This window comes from Oncorhynchus clarkii, chromosome 27 (genome assembly GCF_045791955.1).
Source record: "Oncorhynchus clarkii lewisi isolate Uvic-CL-2024 chromosome 27, UVic_Ocla_1.0, whole genome shotgun sequence".
In the NCBI taxonomy this organism is placed as follows: Eukaryota; Metazoa; Chordata; class Actinopteri; order Salmoniformes; family Salmonidae; genus Oncorhynchus; species Oncorhynchus clarkii.
In genome coordinates, this window is record NC_092173.1 from 40,693,386 (window position 1) to 40,708,385 (window position 15,000).

The 15,000-nt window shown below is 44.7% G+C and overlaps 1 protein-coding gene across 9 annotated transcripts in view; it reads right to left on the reverse strand.

Annotated features, from left to right (window-relative positions):
* The window catches only part of LOC139385588 (muscleblind-like protein 1), a 150,688-nt gene that overhangs the window by 25,608 nt on the left and 110,080 nt on the right, over positions 1-15,000 (reverse strand). For all 9 annotated transcript variants that reach the window (XM_071130783.1, XM_071130782.1, XM_071130780.1 and 6 more), the window contains one exon: positions 7,885-8,106. In XM_071130783.1, the coding sequence (XP_070986884.1) occupies positions 7,885-8,106 (222 nt within the window). The remainder of the gene's footprint in view (positions 1-7,884; positions 8,107-15,000) is intronic.

Consider the following 15,000-nt stretch of genomic DNA (forward strand, 5'->3'; position numbering starts at 1 on the left):
ATGATAGAGACTAAAATATGTATGCCCCTGAAGGGTATTTTTTTAGCAAACCCACTTCTTAGCCAATGAGGTTGGAGAGTGGTGTGGCTCAATAAAGTACTGTAACACTAATAGTGGGTGGGAATACTGAGGCAACAGCATATTTCCTTATGGAATCTAACTAATCAGGGATTGGCCAGAATGTGTATGCATATCAGTTTATACCCCTCCCTCCCTCTCTATTTCCATGTATAACCCCCCCCCCCCCCCCCCCCCGCCCCTCCCTTGGTCAGTGAAATCAGCCCTCATCAGTGAATTCAAACCCTCATCAGTGAAATCCCCCTTCGTCAGTGAAATCACCCCTAGTTAGTGAAATCCAAATTGCTCCTCCACTCCCCTTCCTCCCCCCTGCATCATCCTCTCCTCTCCCTCTCCTTTCCATTAGACCTTAACTGGCCTGCTGGGCATTGATTTTCCATCTTTCTTTCCTGTTATTGAACACTTCCCTCGTTCACAGAGTTGTCCACTCGCCCTGAGACTTCCTCCGCAACACCTTTGTTAATTAAACACACTTTACTGAGTCCTGTTCCCAACATCACCTTCCCAACGATCATACCCCCCTCCCCTTCATTCCCGTCCTTTCTCTCCATCTCCCCAGCCTCCCCTTCTCCTCTCCTCTCTGAACTGGTCGCAATGATTTTCTTTTGTTATTATCTGGCTACTAGTGCATCCAAGGCACCGCTACATAATGCATGAGATTGACTTACTGCCCAATGAATAACTATTGTCTTGCAGTGAACCCTGAGAATCACAGGTGAACATCAGGTTTTCTAATAAGTGATGACTCTGATTGGAGAATTAAAGCTCCATTGGAAGAATACACAAGGGTGATATATCAGGTCTTATACACCATAAGACCTGATATATCAGGTGTCTGTGTCTTCGTGTGTGTATGTGTCTGTGTCTGCGTGTGTGTGTGTGTCTGTGTCTTCGTGTGTGTATGTGTCTGTGTCTGCGTGTGTGTGTGTGTCTGTGTCTGCGTGTGTGTGTCTGTGTCTGCGTGTGTGTGTGTGTGTCTTCGTGTGTGTGTGTGTCTGTGTCTTCGTGTGTGTGTGTGTCTGTGTCTGCATGTGTGTGTGTGTGTCTGTGTCTGCATGCGTGTGTGTGTCTGTGTCTGCGTGTGTGTGTGTGTCTTCGTGTGTGTGTGTGTCTGTGTCTTCGTGTGTGTGTGTGTCTGTGTCTGCGTGTGTGTGTGTGTCTGTGTCTGCGTGTGTGTGTCTGTGTCTGCGTGTGTGTGTGTGTTTGTCTTCGTGTGTGTGTGTGTGTCTGTGTGTGTGTGTGCTTGTCTTCGTGTGTGTGTCTGTGTCTGCGTGTGTGTGTGTGTGTGAAACTTCTGGATGCATGCATCTAGTGCAGTAGTAGGTAGAGGTTAGTTGCATGCCAGTTGCTTTCTGTTAAAGTCATTTCATAATTCCTATAAATTAACTTAGTCTATTTTATGAGAATTTGTAAGATTCCCATTTGCATAAAATAGACAGAGACCAGTCTTATCAAAATTAGATAATAGTATTTATTCTCGGAGCTCGCTGCCATGAAACCACGAACAACAGTTTATATACAACATATGATGTCATAGGTTATAAAATGTCCTTCCTCCTATCGACCAGGACCCAACAGGTTCAAGAGTTTATTCCCACCCCCTCGCTCGCTCACTCCAGACACACAGTTAAATCAAGATTAAACTTCTGAAATCTTCATCTATCAATATTCAGCAGACAGTTCCAGATCATGGAAAATCTGGGGAGACACTCACTGCCTTATCTAAACATCCCAGAGCTAAGTTGAGTCGGTTCAACCATAGGTTCACGATCCTTTCTGCTTACTTAAAACCCACAATCCATTTCCTCCCCAACAAAGCTGGAATGGTATTTATTAATCAGATATAATAAAACAAGTAGAGTTTAATTAGTTATAGTTCTATTTAAAATGTAGATATTGTTTAGTCATTGTTCATAAAATTCCTAACACTTTCATACACTCGCTTACAGCTCGCTGCCGCCGGCTAGCCCTTGTGGTGAATTGGGGAGCAGCTTCATGCACAAGTCTCCCCTTGCTGGTACAAAGCTTCTCCACGACCAAGACTCCTGTCGGGCCTCCTTGCGGTGGTACAAGTTAACTGGTTCTCTTGAAACTCCAGGCTAACCAGCAGGGGATCCCGGAGCAGCAGTGGGCCCCAGAGATGGTCCTTTACAGGCACACCTGGCTGCCATCAACCACTGTCCCGCTGCCTTGGGGTTTAGTCTGCTACGACAAAGGCTAGGAGAGCACATCTTGAAAGAAAGTCAGCATGCTGGCGACGCACGGTAGGCAGACGCCAACAGACTGGGGTTTCGGCAGCCTCCTGCAGCTGTGGAAGATACTGGAAATTGTGGATTTCCCCTTTCCCCTCTTGCCACTGAAATTTCACCTTCCTACAGTGAAGTAGTGCTGTTGGGAATTGCGCAGCCTCAGCGGAACTTTAAATAACTTCCTTTGCCGGGTTAGGGAGGGCTTGGTCGGTAGGGGTGTCCTTGTCTCATCGCGCACCAGCGACTCCTGTGGCGGGCTGGGCGCAGTGTACGCTAGCCAAGGTGGCCAGGTGCACGGTGTTTCCTCCGGCGCATTGGTGCGGCTGGCTTCCGGGTTGGATGTGCGCTGTGTTAAAGAAGCAGCGGCTTGGTTGGTTGTGTATCGGAGGACGCATTACTTTCAACCTTTGTCTCTCCCGAGCCCGTACGGGAGTTGTAGCGATGAGACAAGATAGTAGCTACTACAACAATTGGATACTACGAAATTGGGGAGAAAAAGGGGTAAAATTCAAAAAAATAAATAAAATAAAAATAACTTCCTTTGGGCAGGTATCCACTTCTGACCTCGGTGAAGCCATCAACCGGAAACCGGACTAATGGTGTTGGCCAGGTCAATGAGAACGGCATAAGACTGCTAACTCTATGTGTCGAGCATGACCTCATTGTCACAAACACCTTGTTCCAGCAGAAGAACAAATATAAAACATCATGGATGCACCCACGCTCCAAACACTGGCGCCTGATGGACTACATGACACGTCCTGCTGACACGTCCCATGAGGGGTGCAGAATGCCGTATGATACTGGCTAAACTCCAGTATTGTCACGACTTCCGCCGAAGTCGGCTCCTCTCCTTGTTCGTTCGGCGATCGACGTCACCGGCTTTCTAGCCATCGCCGCTCCATTTTTCATATTCCATTTGTTTTGTCTTGTTCCATACACACCTGGTTTTCATTCCCCAATCAATCTACATGTATTTAGTCCTCTGTTCCCCATCATGTCTTTGTGTGTTCATTGTTAAACGGTGTATGTTCACGCGCGATACTTTTATAGTTCATGTTCTGTGTTTTTGGGCACTTATGTCATTTTTTTGTGTCCATTGTTGAATGGAATAAAAGTGCACCTGTTTACTCTACTCTGCTCTCTTGCACCTGACTTCACCTTAACAAGTATCAAACAGTAAGAAAGAAAGAATGGCGCTGGAGGGGATGGCTGCCGTTTTACGTGCTCGTAACCAGCTGTGCTATTTTGTTCATTTTGTTTGTAACTTGTTTTTTTAAACTTATTTTGTACATAATGTTGCTGCTCCCGTCACTTATGACCGAAAAGAGCGTCTGGACATCAGAACACCGATTACTCACTTCGAACTGGATGAAGATTTTTTCTTTAACGATTCCGACGTGAAGAATATACGGCTTTCTCGGGAACGGGTCCACATCCCCATCATTTGCGTGAAGAAAAGATGGAGATATAGGGGATGGAGGTCGGGCTGCCTTCTGAGACATCACAGGCGAATGAGTAAACCCCCTCTACCATCAGTCCTTTTAGCCAATCATTGGATAACAAAATGGATGAGCCCCGATCAAGGATATCCTACCAACACAACATTAAAAACTGTAATAGGTATGTTTCACCGAGTCGTGGCTGAACAACGACATGAATAACATACAGCTGGTTTTCGGTCAATCGGCAAGATAGAACAGCTGCCTGTAGGACTAGGGTTGGCGGTCTGTGTCTATATGTAAATAACAGCTGGTGTGCGAAATTTAATATTATTATTGCTCCCCTGAGGTAGAGTATCTCATGAGAAGCTGTAGACCACATTATTTACCAAGAGAGTTTTCTCATCCATATTTTTGGTAGTGGTCTATTTAGCGCCACAAACCGATGCTGGCACTAAGACCACACTCAACGAGCTGTATAAAGGCCATAAGCAAACAGGAAAATTATCATCCAGAGGCTCCTAGTGGCCGGGGACTTTAATGCAGGGAAACGTAAATGTGTTTGACCTCATTTCTACCAGCATGTTAAAAGTGCAACCAGACGGGAAAAAACTCTATTGAGGAAGTGATCAGAGGACACAGATGCTAAACTACAGGACTGTTTTGCTAGCACAGACTGGAATATGTCCCGCGATTCTTCCGACAGCATTGAGGAGTACACCACATCGGTCACTGGCTTCATCAACAAGCGCATCGATGACGTTGTCCCCACAGTGACCTTACGTAATACCCCAATGAGAAGCCATGAATTACAGGCAAAATCTGCATGGAGCTAAAGGGTAGACCTGCCGCTTTCAAGGATCAGGACTCTAACCCGGAGGCTTATAAGAATTCCCGCTATGCCCTCTAATGAATCATAGAGGCAAAGTGTCAATACAGGGCTAAAATTGAATTATGGGGCAGGGCTTGGAAACTATTACAGATTATAAAGGGAATTACAGCTGTGAGCTGCCCAGTGACACAAGCCTACCAGACGAGCTGAATAACTTCTATGCTCGCTTCGAGGCAAGCAACACTGCATGCATGAGAGCACCAGCTGTTCCAGACGACTGTGTGATCATGCTCTTCGTAGCTGATGTGAGTAAGACCTTTAACTTCTTATGGCTGAGATCCCGTTACCGGGAGCGATATAACAACAACCAGTGATAGTACAGGGCGCCATATTCAAAAGAACTGAAATCTCATAATTAAAGTTCCTCAGACATACATGTATTTTATATCGTTTTCAAGGTAGTCTTGTTGTTAATCCCACCACAGTGTCCGATTTCAAAAATGATTTACGGGGAAAGCACCACAAACGATTATGTTAGCTCACCAACAACTCACTAAAATACACAGCCAATTTTACCAGCCAAAGAGAGAGAGAGAAAACGCACATATAGAGATAACATGAATCACTAACCTTTTGATAATCTTCATCAGATGATAGGACTTCATGTTACACAATACATGCATGTTTTGTTTGATAAAGTTCATATTTATATCAGAAAATCTGAGTTTACATTGGAGCATTCCATACTACATGGCTTAAGGACAACAGAGTCAAGGTATTGGAGTGGCCATCACAAAGCCCTGACCTCAACCCCATAGAACATTTGTGGGCAGAACTGAAAAAGCGTGTGCGAGCAAGGAGACCTACAAACCTGACTCAGTTACACCAGCTCTATCAGGAGGAATGGGCCAAAATTCACCCAATTTATTGTGGGAAGCTTGTGGAAGGCTACCTTAAACTTGTGACCCAAGTAAAACAATTTAAGGCAATGCTACCAAATGCTAATTGCGTGTATGTAAACTTCTGACCCAGTAAGAATGTGATGAAAGAAGTGAAAGCTGAAATAAATAATTCTCTCTAATATTATTCTGACATTTCACATTCTTAAAATAAGTGGTGATCCTAACTGACCTAAGACAGGGAATTTCTACTAGGATTAAATGTCAGGAATTGTGATAAACTGAGTTTAAATGTATTTGGCTAAGGTGAATGTAAACTTCCGACTTCAACTGTACGTATTACCTCAACTACCCCACACATTGACTTTGTACATTGACTTTGTACCTTGTACTTTGACTTTGTTCTTTGTTGCTTCTAAATTATTTTTTATATTTATTTTTCTTAAAACTGTGGAGGTATGGAGGCCATGGTCACCAAATAGCAACTGTAAGAGTATGGAGGCCATGGTCACCAAGCACCAACTGTAAAAGTATGGAGGCCATGGTCACCCAGCACCAACTGTAAGAGTATGGAGGCCATGGTCACCCAGCACCAACTGTAAGAGTATGGAGGCCATGGTCACCCAGCACCAACTGTAAGAGTATGGAGGCCATGGTCACCCAGCACCAACTGTAAGAGTATGGAGGCCCTGGTCACCAAGCACCAACTGTAAGAGTATGGAGGCCATGGTCACCCAGCACCAACTAGAAGAGTATGGAGGCCATGGTCACCAAATAGCAACTGTACGAGTATGGAGGCCATGGTCACCCAGCACAAACTGCAGGAGTATCAGGCCAAGGTGTAGCTGGCCCCCCCTACAGACCGCAGGCCAGGGTGTAGCTGGCCCCCCCTACAGACCGCAGGCCAGGGTGTAGCTGCCCCCCCCCCCCCTACAGACCGCAGGCCAAGGTGTAGCTGCCCCCCCTACAGCCGCAGGCCAGGGTGTAGCTGGCCCCCCCTACAGACCGCAGGCCAGGGTGTAGCTGCCCCCCCCCCCCCCCTACAAACCGCAGTCTAGTGGGGGCAGCTCCACCCTGGCCTGCGGTCTGTAGGGGGGGCCAGCTACACCCTGGCCTGCGGTCTGTAGGGGGGGCCATCGAGGAACGTTGCTGAAGAAGTGCAACATCAATCCCACAAGACCTAGAGGAGGCCGCTGCCAACAGTTCCACCTGGAGGCAGCTCTGCCAGAACGGTGTAAAGAGGTAGGACGAGGAGAGGAGCACAAGAGACAGCAAGAACAGCTCAGGAGACAACCATGTCTGCCCCCGCCAACACAGACTATATAGGACCCATCTGCATTAAAGTTTGTGGATCACGGATTGGACTCTCTGTTAACTCAGATGTGGAAGTCGTCATCGGAGACGATGGACTACCATAAGTGTGTGTTTTGCGCCAGTGTGTGAGTACGTGTGTGTGCTAGCGTGTGGTGTGTGTGCCAGTATGTGTGTGTGTGCCAGTGTGTGGTGTGTGTGTGTGTGTGTGTGTGTGTGTGTGTGTGTGTGTGTGTGTGTGTGTGTGTGTGCCAGTATTTATGTGTGTGTCAGTGTGTGTGTGAGAGTGTGTGTGTGTATGTGTGTGTGTGTGTGTGTGTGTGTGTGTGTGCCAGTATGTGTGTGTGTGTCAGTGTGTGTGTGAGAGTGTGTGTGTGTATGTGTGCCTGTATGTTTGTGTGTCAGTGTGTGTGTGTGAGTGATAATGACAGGGCTAATGATGTGTGGGAAGCGATAGTTATGCTGATTTGCATCCCTCTGTTTCCTTAATAAGTCTAATGACTACATTACGATAACAGAGGTTTAGTTACTGTAACAGACTGACACATCATGAATATATTACGGTACCAGAGGGTTAGTTACTGTAACAGACTGATACATTATTACTATATTAATGTAACAGAGATTTAGTTACTGTAACAGACTGATAATTATTACTATATTACGGTAACAGAGATTTAGTTACTGTAACAGACTGACACATCATGAATATATTATGGTACCAGAGGTTTAGTTACTGTAACAGACTGACACATCATGAATATATTATGGTACCAGAGGTTTAGTTACTGCAACAGACTGCTGTGTATTAGATACATAATGTAACTGTTTACGCATCACTTTTCAACTCTGCCCTTTAGTAATGTAAAAGACACAAGCCCAGAATAGAAAATCGACTTTGGTGAAAGATATTCAGTCCTCATTGACTGCCAGTTGCCAGCCTGGCACTCAATAACAGAGATGATAGATTTGGAAAACCGTGCGAGTTGTGTTTTTGATAAATCAAGTGCTAGAGTGCAGAGAAGAACAGCAGGTTGAGTCAGTGTTTATGTGTAATTATTTTAACTACTCACCTCCAGTCTGTCTGTCCTCATGAGTTTCTGTGCAGCGGCAGCAGCAGCAGCAGAGGGCATGGAGACGTTGGGGTTACTGGTCACCAGGACCGGGGCGCTGGACATGATCTCAGTGGGCATCAGGCCGGGCGACACCGGGCCCAGGTAGGGGTTAAACGCAGCGGCCACGGCAGCACTGGCATTAGAGGCAAGGCTGGGCGTCACAGAGAACATGGGGACCGGCTGTAGGGAGACAATATCGGTGTTAAAAGATGTCGGAGATATTCAACCAGTCTTAGAGGACAAAGGTAACACTTCATTTGAATAGCCCATCTGTAGTAGCTCAGTAACATTTCAACTAACTATCTACTAACCCTAGCCCTAACCCTAACCTTAACCATTATCCTAACCTTAACCCTCAGCCTAACCCTTATTTTAAACCTTGTTCTTAACCTTACCCAAACCCTAATCGTAACCATAGCAATTAGTTGCTCATCAACAGTGTATGAATATTTTGAAAATAAATACACAATGCGGAGGACTAAAGGTCAAGAGGGAATTAATGATCAATGGAAATAGTGTTTTTTTCTGGAATACGAAAGGAATTATCAATGGGTCAGAGACATGGGAGGAATTTGTCTAGGCATTGAGCCTGAAACAGGATACTTGTTATTTGGCCATTGGCCAAGTTGTATTGCAAGGAGTTCTAATTGGTCAACCACAGGCTAGAGTTGGGTTATAAAATTACATCCTGTCCCTTTGTCTTGCGGAGAGAATCACTGAGGACAGGGGAGAATGAACATCTAACTCTCAGCATAACAGTGATTATGATTTGTCCTCTTTGAATAAACCCCCCCCCCCTGATTTGTCTTGGGGTCTGTGTTATTGAAGAGTAACATCACCCGCTAACAACAGATAGTCAGTTCCTTATCAACAGTTTGTTGAAGGTATGACCATCTGCAGAGCATCTACATGGGACTATGCGGACTATCTTAGGTGAGGAGTGAAGAGGAGTAAAATACAGATAGAGAAAGAACAAGACTTAGAGAAAGGGAGACAGAAAGAGAGAAAGACAGAACAAGAGAACAGAGAAAGGGAGACAGAAAGAGTTAGCCTGGGAGCCAGTCTGTTGTTCTCTATCTGCAGTAAGAGCAAGTTAGCCTGGGTGTTTTGTGTTGTCCTGTTGTCCTGTCGCTCTTGTCTTCTGTTCCCTGCTGTCCTTGTTTTTTCCATCCCTCTTAAACGCTGCTGAGGTCTGGGGAGGACGAGGTTGGTTGAGGTCTGGGGAGGACGAGGTTGGCTGAGGTCTGGGGAGGACGAGGTTGGCTGGGGTCTGGGGAGGACGGGTTTGGCTGGGGTCTGGGGAGGATGAGGTTGGCTGGGGTCTGGGGAGGATGAGGTTGGCTGAGGTCTGGGGAGGATGAGGTTGGCTGGGGTCTGGGGAGGACGAGGTTGGCTGGGGTCTGGGGAGGATGAGGTTGGCTGGGGTCTGGGGAGGACGAGGTTGGCTGGGGTCTGGGGAGGACGAGGTTGACTGAGGTCTGGGGAGGACGAGGTTGGCTGAGGTCTGGGGAGGACGAGGTTGGCTGGGGTCTGGGGAGGACGAGCTCGGCTGAGGTCTGGGGAGGACGAGGTTGGCTGGGGTCTGGGGAGGACGGGTTTGGCTGGGGCAGGATTTGATTTTTGTTTATGTATATTTTGTTGAATATTTAAATGTGTATTGTTTTGGTTGGTTGGTGTGGTGTTCCGGGGTCCTTGGTGGTTCAATGGGGGGGGGGGGGGGGGGCAATTCTGTCTCCTTGTTCTTGTTTTCCTAAATGGGACACTCCTGGGCTCGGAATAAATACACCTTTCCTCCATACATGGAGGAGACTCTCTGCACTCAGACACACTGTTGTTTTTGGTTGTGGCATTTGGGGCTTCTGTGTGTTAATTTCTTTAGGCACTTCTCAACACCCCTCATTATCACCACTCACACAACTACTCCCTTACCTTCTTTGGGAATTTTCATTTTCACTTTTGGATGAATAGCGTGCCCAGAGTGAACTGCCTCCTACACTGTCCCAGATGCTAATTTATGTATATTCTTATTGGATAGAAAACCCTCTGAAGTTTCTAAAACTGTTTGAAAAAATCCAAACAGGAAGTGGGAAATCTGAGGTGTGTAGTTTTTGAACTCACCCCTACCGAATACACAGTGGGATATGGGTTATTTTGCACTTCCTAAGGCTTCCACTAGATGTGAACCGTCTTTAGAACGCTGTTTCAGGCTGCTCATGTGAAGGGAGGCCGGATGGGAGCTGTTTGACTAAGGGGTCTGCCTACAGCCTAGTTCTCAGTCACGTGCTTTCACGTGAGAGGTAGCTCTCGTTCCATTGCTTTTCTACAGACAATGGAATTCTCCGGTTGGAACATTATGGAACATTTATAATAAAAACATCCTAAAGATTGATTCTGTACATAGTTTGACAAGTTTCTTCGACCTGTTATATAACTTTTTGATTCCTGGGAGTGCATTCTGATGAAGATCATCAATGGTAAGTGAATATTTATAATGCTATTTATGACTAATGTTGACTTCGCAACATGGCAGATATTTATTTTGGATGGTTTGGGCTCTGAGCGCCGTTCTCAGATTATGCTTTTTCCGTAAAGTTTTTCTGAAATCTGACACAGCGGTTGCATTAAGGAGTAGTGTATCTAAAGTTCCATGCATAACACTTGAATTTTCATAAACATTTATAATGAGTATTTCTGTGAATTCATGTGGCTCTCTGCAATATCACTGCATGTTTTGGAACTACTGAACGTAACACGCCAATGTAAAATATGATTTTTGGATATACCAACACACCAAGTACTAAGTCGTGTTTTGCAGAGAGGTCAAATACTTATTTCCCTCATTAATGCAAATAAATTTATAACATTTTTGACAAGCGTTTTTCTGGATTTTTTTGTAGTTATTCTGTCTCTCACTATTCAAATAAACCTACCATTAAAGTTATAGACTGATCAAATCTTTATCAGCGGGTAAACGTACAAAATCAGCAGGGGATAAAATACTTTTCTCCCTCACTGTAAAGATGAACTTTACCGAACAAAACATACATGTATTGTGTAACATGAAGTCCTATGAGTGTCATCTGATGAAGATCATCAAAGGTTAGTGATTAATTTCATCTCTATTTGTGCTTTTTGTGACTCCTCTCTTTGGCTGGAAAAATGGCTGGGTTATATGTTTGATATTTCTTTAGTTGTCTCCGTCTTTGTTAACCTCTCTGAGCACGGAACCTGGTTGCGGGCTGAAATTCCACAACATACGGTGATCGCTACATAAATAGTCATATTAAACATTAATGAAAATACAAGTGTCTCACATGTATCGAAAGCCTAGAATCTTGCTAATCCAACTGCGTAGTGACCTAACATAATGGTCTGTGGAGCTTTCGCTGTAAAGCATTTTTTAAATCAGACACTGTGGCTGGATTAACGAGAATGTTATTTTTAAAATGGTGCCTAATACTTGTATGTTTGAGAAATTCGATTTATGAGATTTCTGTTGATTTGTATTTGGCGCCCTGCAATTTCATTGGCTGTTGGCAAGGGGAACCCCAGTCCTAGACAGGTTACACTATTTACTTGAATAAATATGTTTGATATTTCTTTAGTTGTCTCCGTCTTTGTTAACCTCTCTGAGCACGAAACCCGGTTGCGGGCTGAAATTCCACAACATACGGTGATTGCTACATAAATAGTCATATTAAACATTCATGAAAATACAAGTGTCTCACATGTTTCGAAAGCCGAGAATCTTGCTAATCCAACTGCGTTGTTAGATTTAAAAAATGATTTTCTGCGAAAGAATACGATGCGATTATCTGAGGACAGAGCCCCATAAAAAACAACTACTTCAACCAGCACAGGTGTAACATAATCACAAACTGCATTAAAATAAATAGTTTACCTTTGACGATCTTCGTCTGTTTGCAATACCAATGCTCATTGTTACACAATGAATGATCTTTTGTTTGATAAAATCTGTTTTTTATAGCCTAACACAAAACATTTTGTGAACCGCTTGTGTCGTGAATTCCGTCTCATTCCATTTTCGATGACACATTCCAGGTAAATACAACAAGACTTTTCCAGTCATGTTTGGTTTCACTGCAATCAACTGGTTTGTTTGTAACACAATCAAACCTGATGGGTCATTTCGTGGGACGTATTGACTGAAAGAAACCGATTTGAAGATAACAAGTAGTGACATCATTGTGCACCAATGATTTGCCCGCTGTTTCGTTGATTGACTGTATTTTAGCCAATGAGCTGAGCTAAACGGCAATAGGTCATGTTTATGTGTTGCAAGACCAACCCATGTAGTAAGCTCCAGCGTAAAGTGAGTCATTCGCTATTGAAGTTTCATTCCGGAAGGATATGAAGGATATGAAGGATATGAAGTATATCGCTATTGAAGTGTAACATTCATCCAGCTCCTGCCACAAGTGGTGTTCATCTGCCCAAATGTATTTCTGCAGGCATGGATGTGCCTCAGGGCCAAAAGGGCACAGCATGTAGGCGTCGCTGTGTTCTTTGCAAAATAAAGTCCCCCATCACCTGCACCACATGCTTGGTGACCCTCTGCTTTACAGCAGAAAGAGACTGCTATGGCACCTGGCATCAGCAGCACAATATTGTGTAGAGCTTTGGCAAAGTGGGTAGGGTTATATCCTGCCTGTTTGGCCCTGTCCGGGGGTCTCATTGGATGGGGTAACAGTGTCTCCTGACCCCTCCTGTCTCAGCCTCCAGTATTTATGCTGCAGTAGTTTATGTGTCGGGGGGCTCGGCTCAGTTGGTTATATCTGGAGTACTTCTCCTGTCTTATCCGGTGTCCTGTGTGAATTTAAGTATGCTCTCTCTAATTCTCTCTTTCTCTCTCTCTGAGGATTTGAGCCCTAGGACCATGCATCAGGACTACCTGGCATGATGACTCCTTGCTGTCCCCAGTCCACCTGGCCTTGCTGCTGTTCCATTTTCAACTGTTCTGCCTGCGGTTATGGAATCCTAAACTGTTCATATTTACTATTGAGGTGCTGTCCTGTTGCATCCTCTACAACTACTGTGATTGTTATTATTTGACCCTGCTGGTCATCTATGAACGTTTGAAAATCTCAGCCATGTTCTGTTATAATCTCCACCCGACACAGCCAGAAGAGGACTGGCCACCCCTCATAGCCTGGTTCCTCTCTAGGTTTCTTCCTAGGTTTTGGCCTTTCTAGGGAGTTTTTCCTAGCCACCGTGCTTCTACACCTGCATTGCTTGCTGTTTGGGGTTTTAGGCTGGGTTTCTGTACAGCACTTTGAGATATCAGCTGATGTACAAAGGGCTTTATAAATACATGTGATTTGATAGAGGACTGAGGGTCTTCCAAATATTGAAAATTTGTAAATACAGTGGGGCAAAAAAGTATTTAGTCAGCCACCAATTGTGCAAGTTCTCCCACTTAAAAGGATGAGAGAGACCTGTACATTTTCATCATAGGTACACCAACTATGACAGACAAAATGAGAAAAAAATCCAGATTTTTTATAAATTTATTTGCAAATTATGGTGGAAAATACTGTTGCCCTCTTATGTTTTTCACATATATTTTTTTATCTTGTTCATTTTAAAGATGATACAAAAATAAAAATAAAAAACAAATGTTTTTTTTTCATTGTATTATCTAAACCAGATCTATTGTGTTATATTCTCCTACATTCAATTCACATTTACACAAACTTCAGAGTGTTTTCTTTCAAATGGTACCAAGAATATGCATATCCTTGGTTCTGTGCCTGAGCTACAGGCTGTTAAATTTGGGTTGTTAGATTTGGGTATGTGTTCGGGCGAAAAAAAGTAGGGAATTAGCTCTAAGAGGTTAAGGACTATGAGGCGGTTCGTCACGATCCAGAATAATGTCAGATGACACAACAAACTGCCACGACAGAGATGTCACACGAGCCTTCATCAGCTGTATCATAACAAACAGGATGTCAAAGACATGGCCACATGAATAACGTCATAAAGACCTGCATCAGTTCTGTGAAAGAGGGAACTTGAGGGGGAGAGAGAGAGAAAAAGGGGAGAGAGAGAGAGAGAGAGAGAAAGAGAGAGAGAGAGAAAGAGAGAAATAGAGAGGAGAGTGAGAGAAGGAGAGAGAGAAGGAAGGAGAGAGAGGCGAGAGAGGGAGAAGGAAGGAAGGAAGGAAGGAAGGAAGGATGGATGGAATGAAGGAATGAAGGAAGGAAGGAAGGAAGGAAGGAAGGAAGGAAGGAAGGAAGGATGGAAGGAAGGAAGGAAGGAAGGAAGGAAGGAAGGAAGGAAGGAAGGAAGGAAGGAAGGAAGGAAGGAAGGAAGGACGGAAGGACGGAAGGAAGGAGGAAGGAAGGAAGGCAGGAAGGAAGGAAGGAAGGAAGGAAAGAAGGAAGGAAGGAAGGACAGATAGAGACTGAGACTGTACTGTAGCCTGGTGTCTCCTAACCCATAGTGACTTGAGCCATCCATTAGTGTTCTCTCTCTAATTTAAAGCCTCATCAGCATCATCACTCTGGCCCAGGCTATAATAGGCTTTAATTACATCACCCTCAGCTGAGCACCATGCATGAAATGAAAACACACGCCCACACTGAGAGGAGACAGAGGGAAGGAGGGAGAGATGGGGAGAAGTAGGTGGAGGAGAGGGTGTGACAGTGAGAAGTGGAGAGAGTTTAGGAGAGAGAAAGAGGGTGAGAGAGAGACAGACAGAAGAGTGAGCACCTTGTCTTAACTCCTGCTTCCTGTCTTTTCCCTCTCTGTCTTACTCTGTCATCCTCTCTCCTTACTCTCTTTGTTCTTCTTCTCTCTGTCTTACTCTGTCATCCTCTCTCCTTGCTCACTTTGTTCTTCTTCTCTCTGTCTTACTCTTAACCTCTCCATCACAGGAAGTTGTAGGTGCTGCTGTCACTGTGAAAGCTGTTGCTTCTGTCATCCTCTAAATCCTCTCTTCTTCTCAACGGGGCCTCTCCTGATGAAGCGAAGACTGCGTGTGTCTCTCTCTCTCTCTATGTGTGTGTGTGTGTGTAGTGCTGAGTTCCTCTCTGTGACAACTTAGTGCACCTC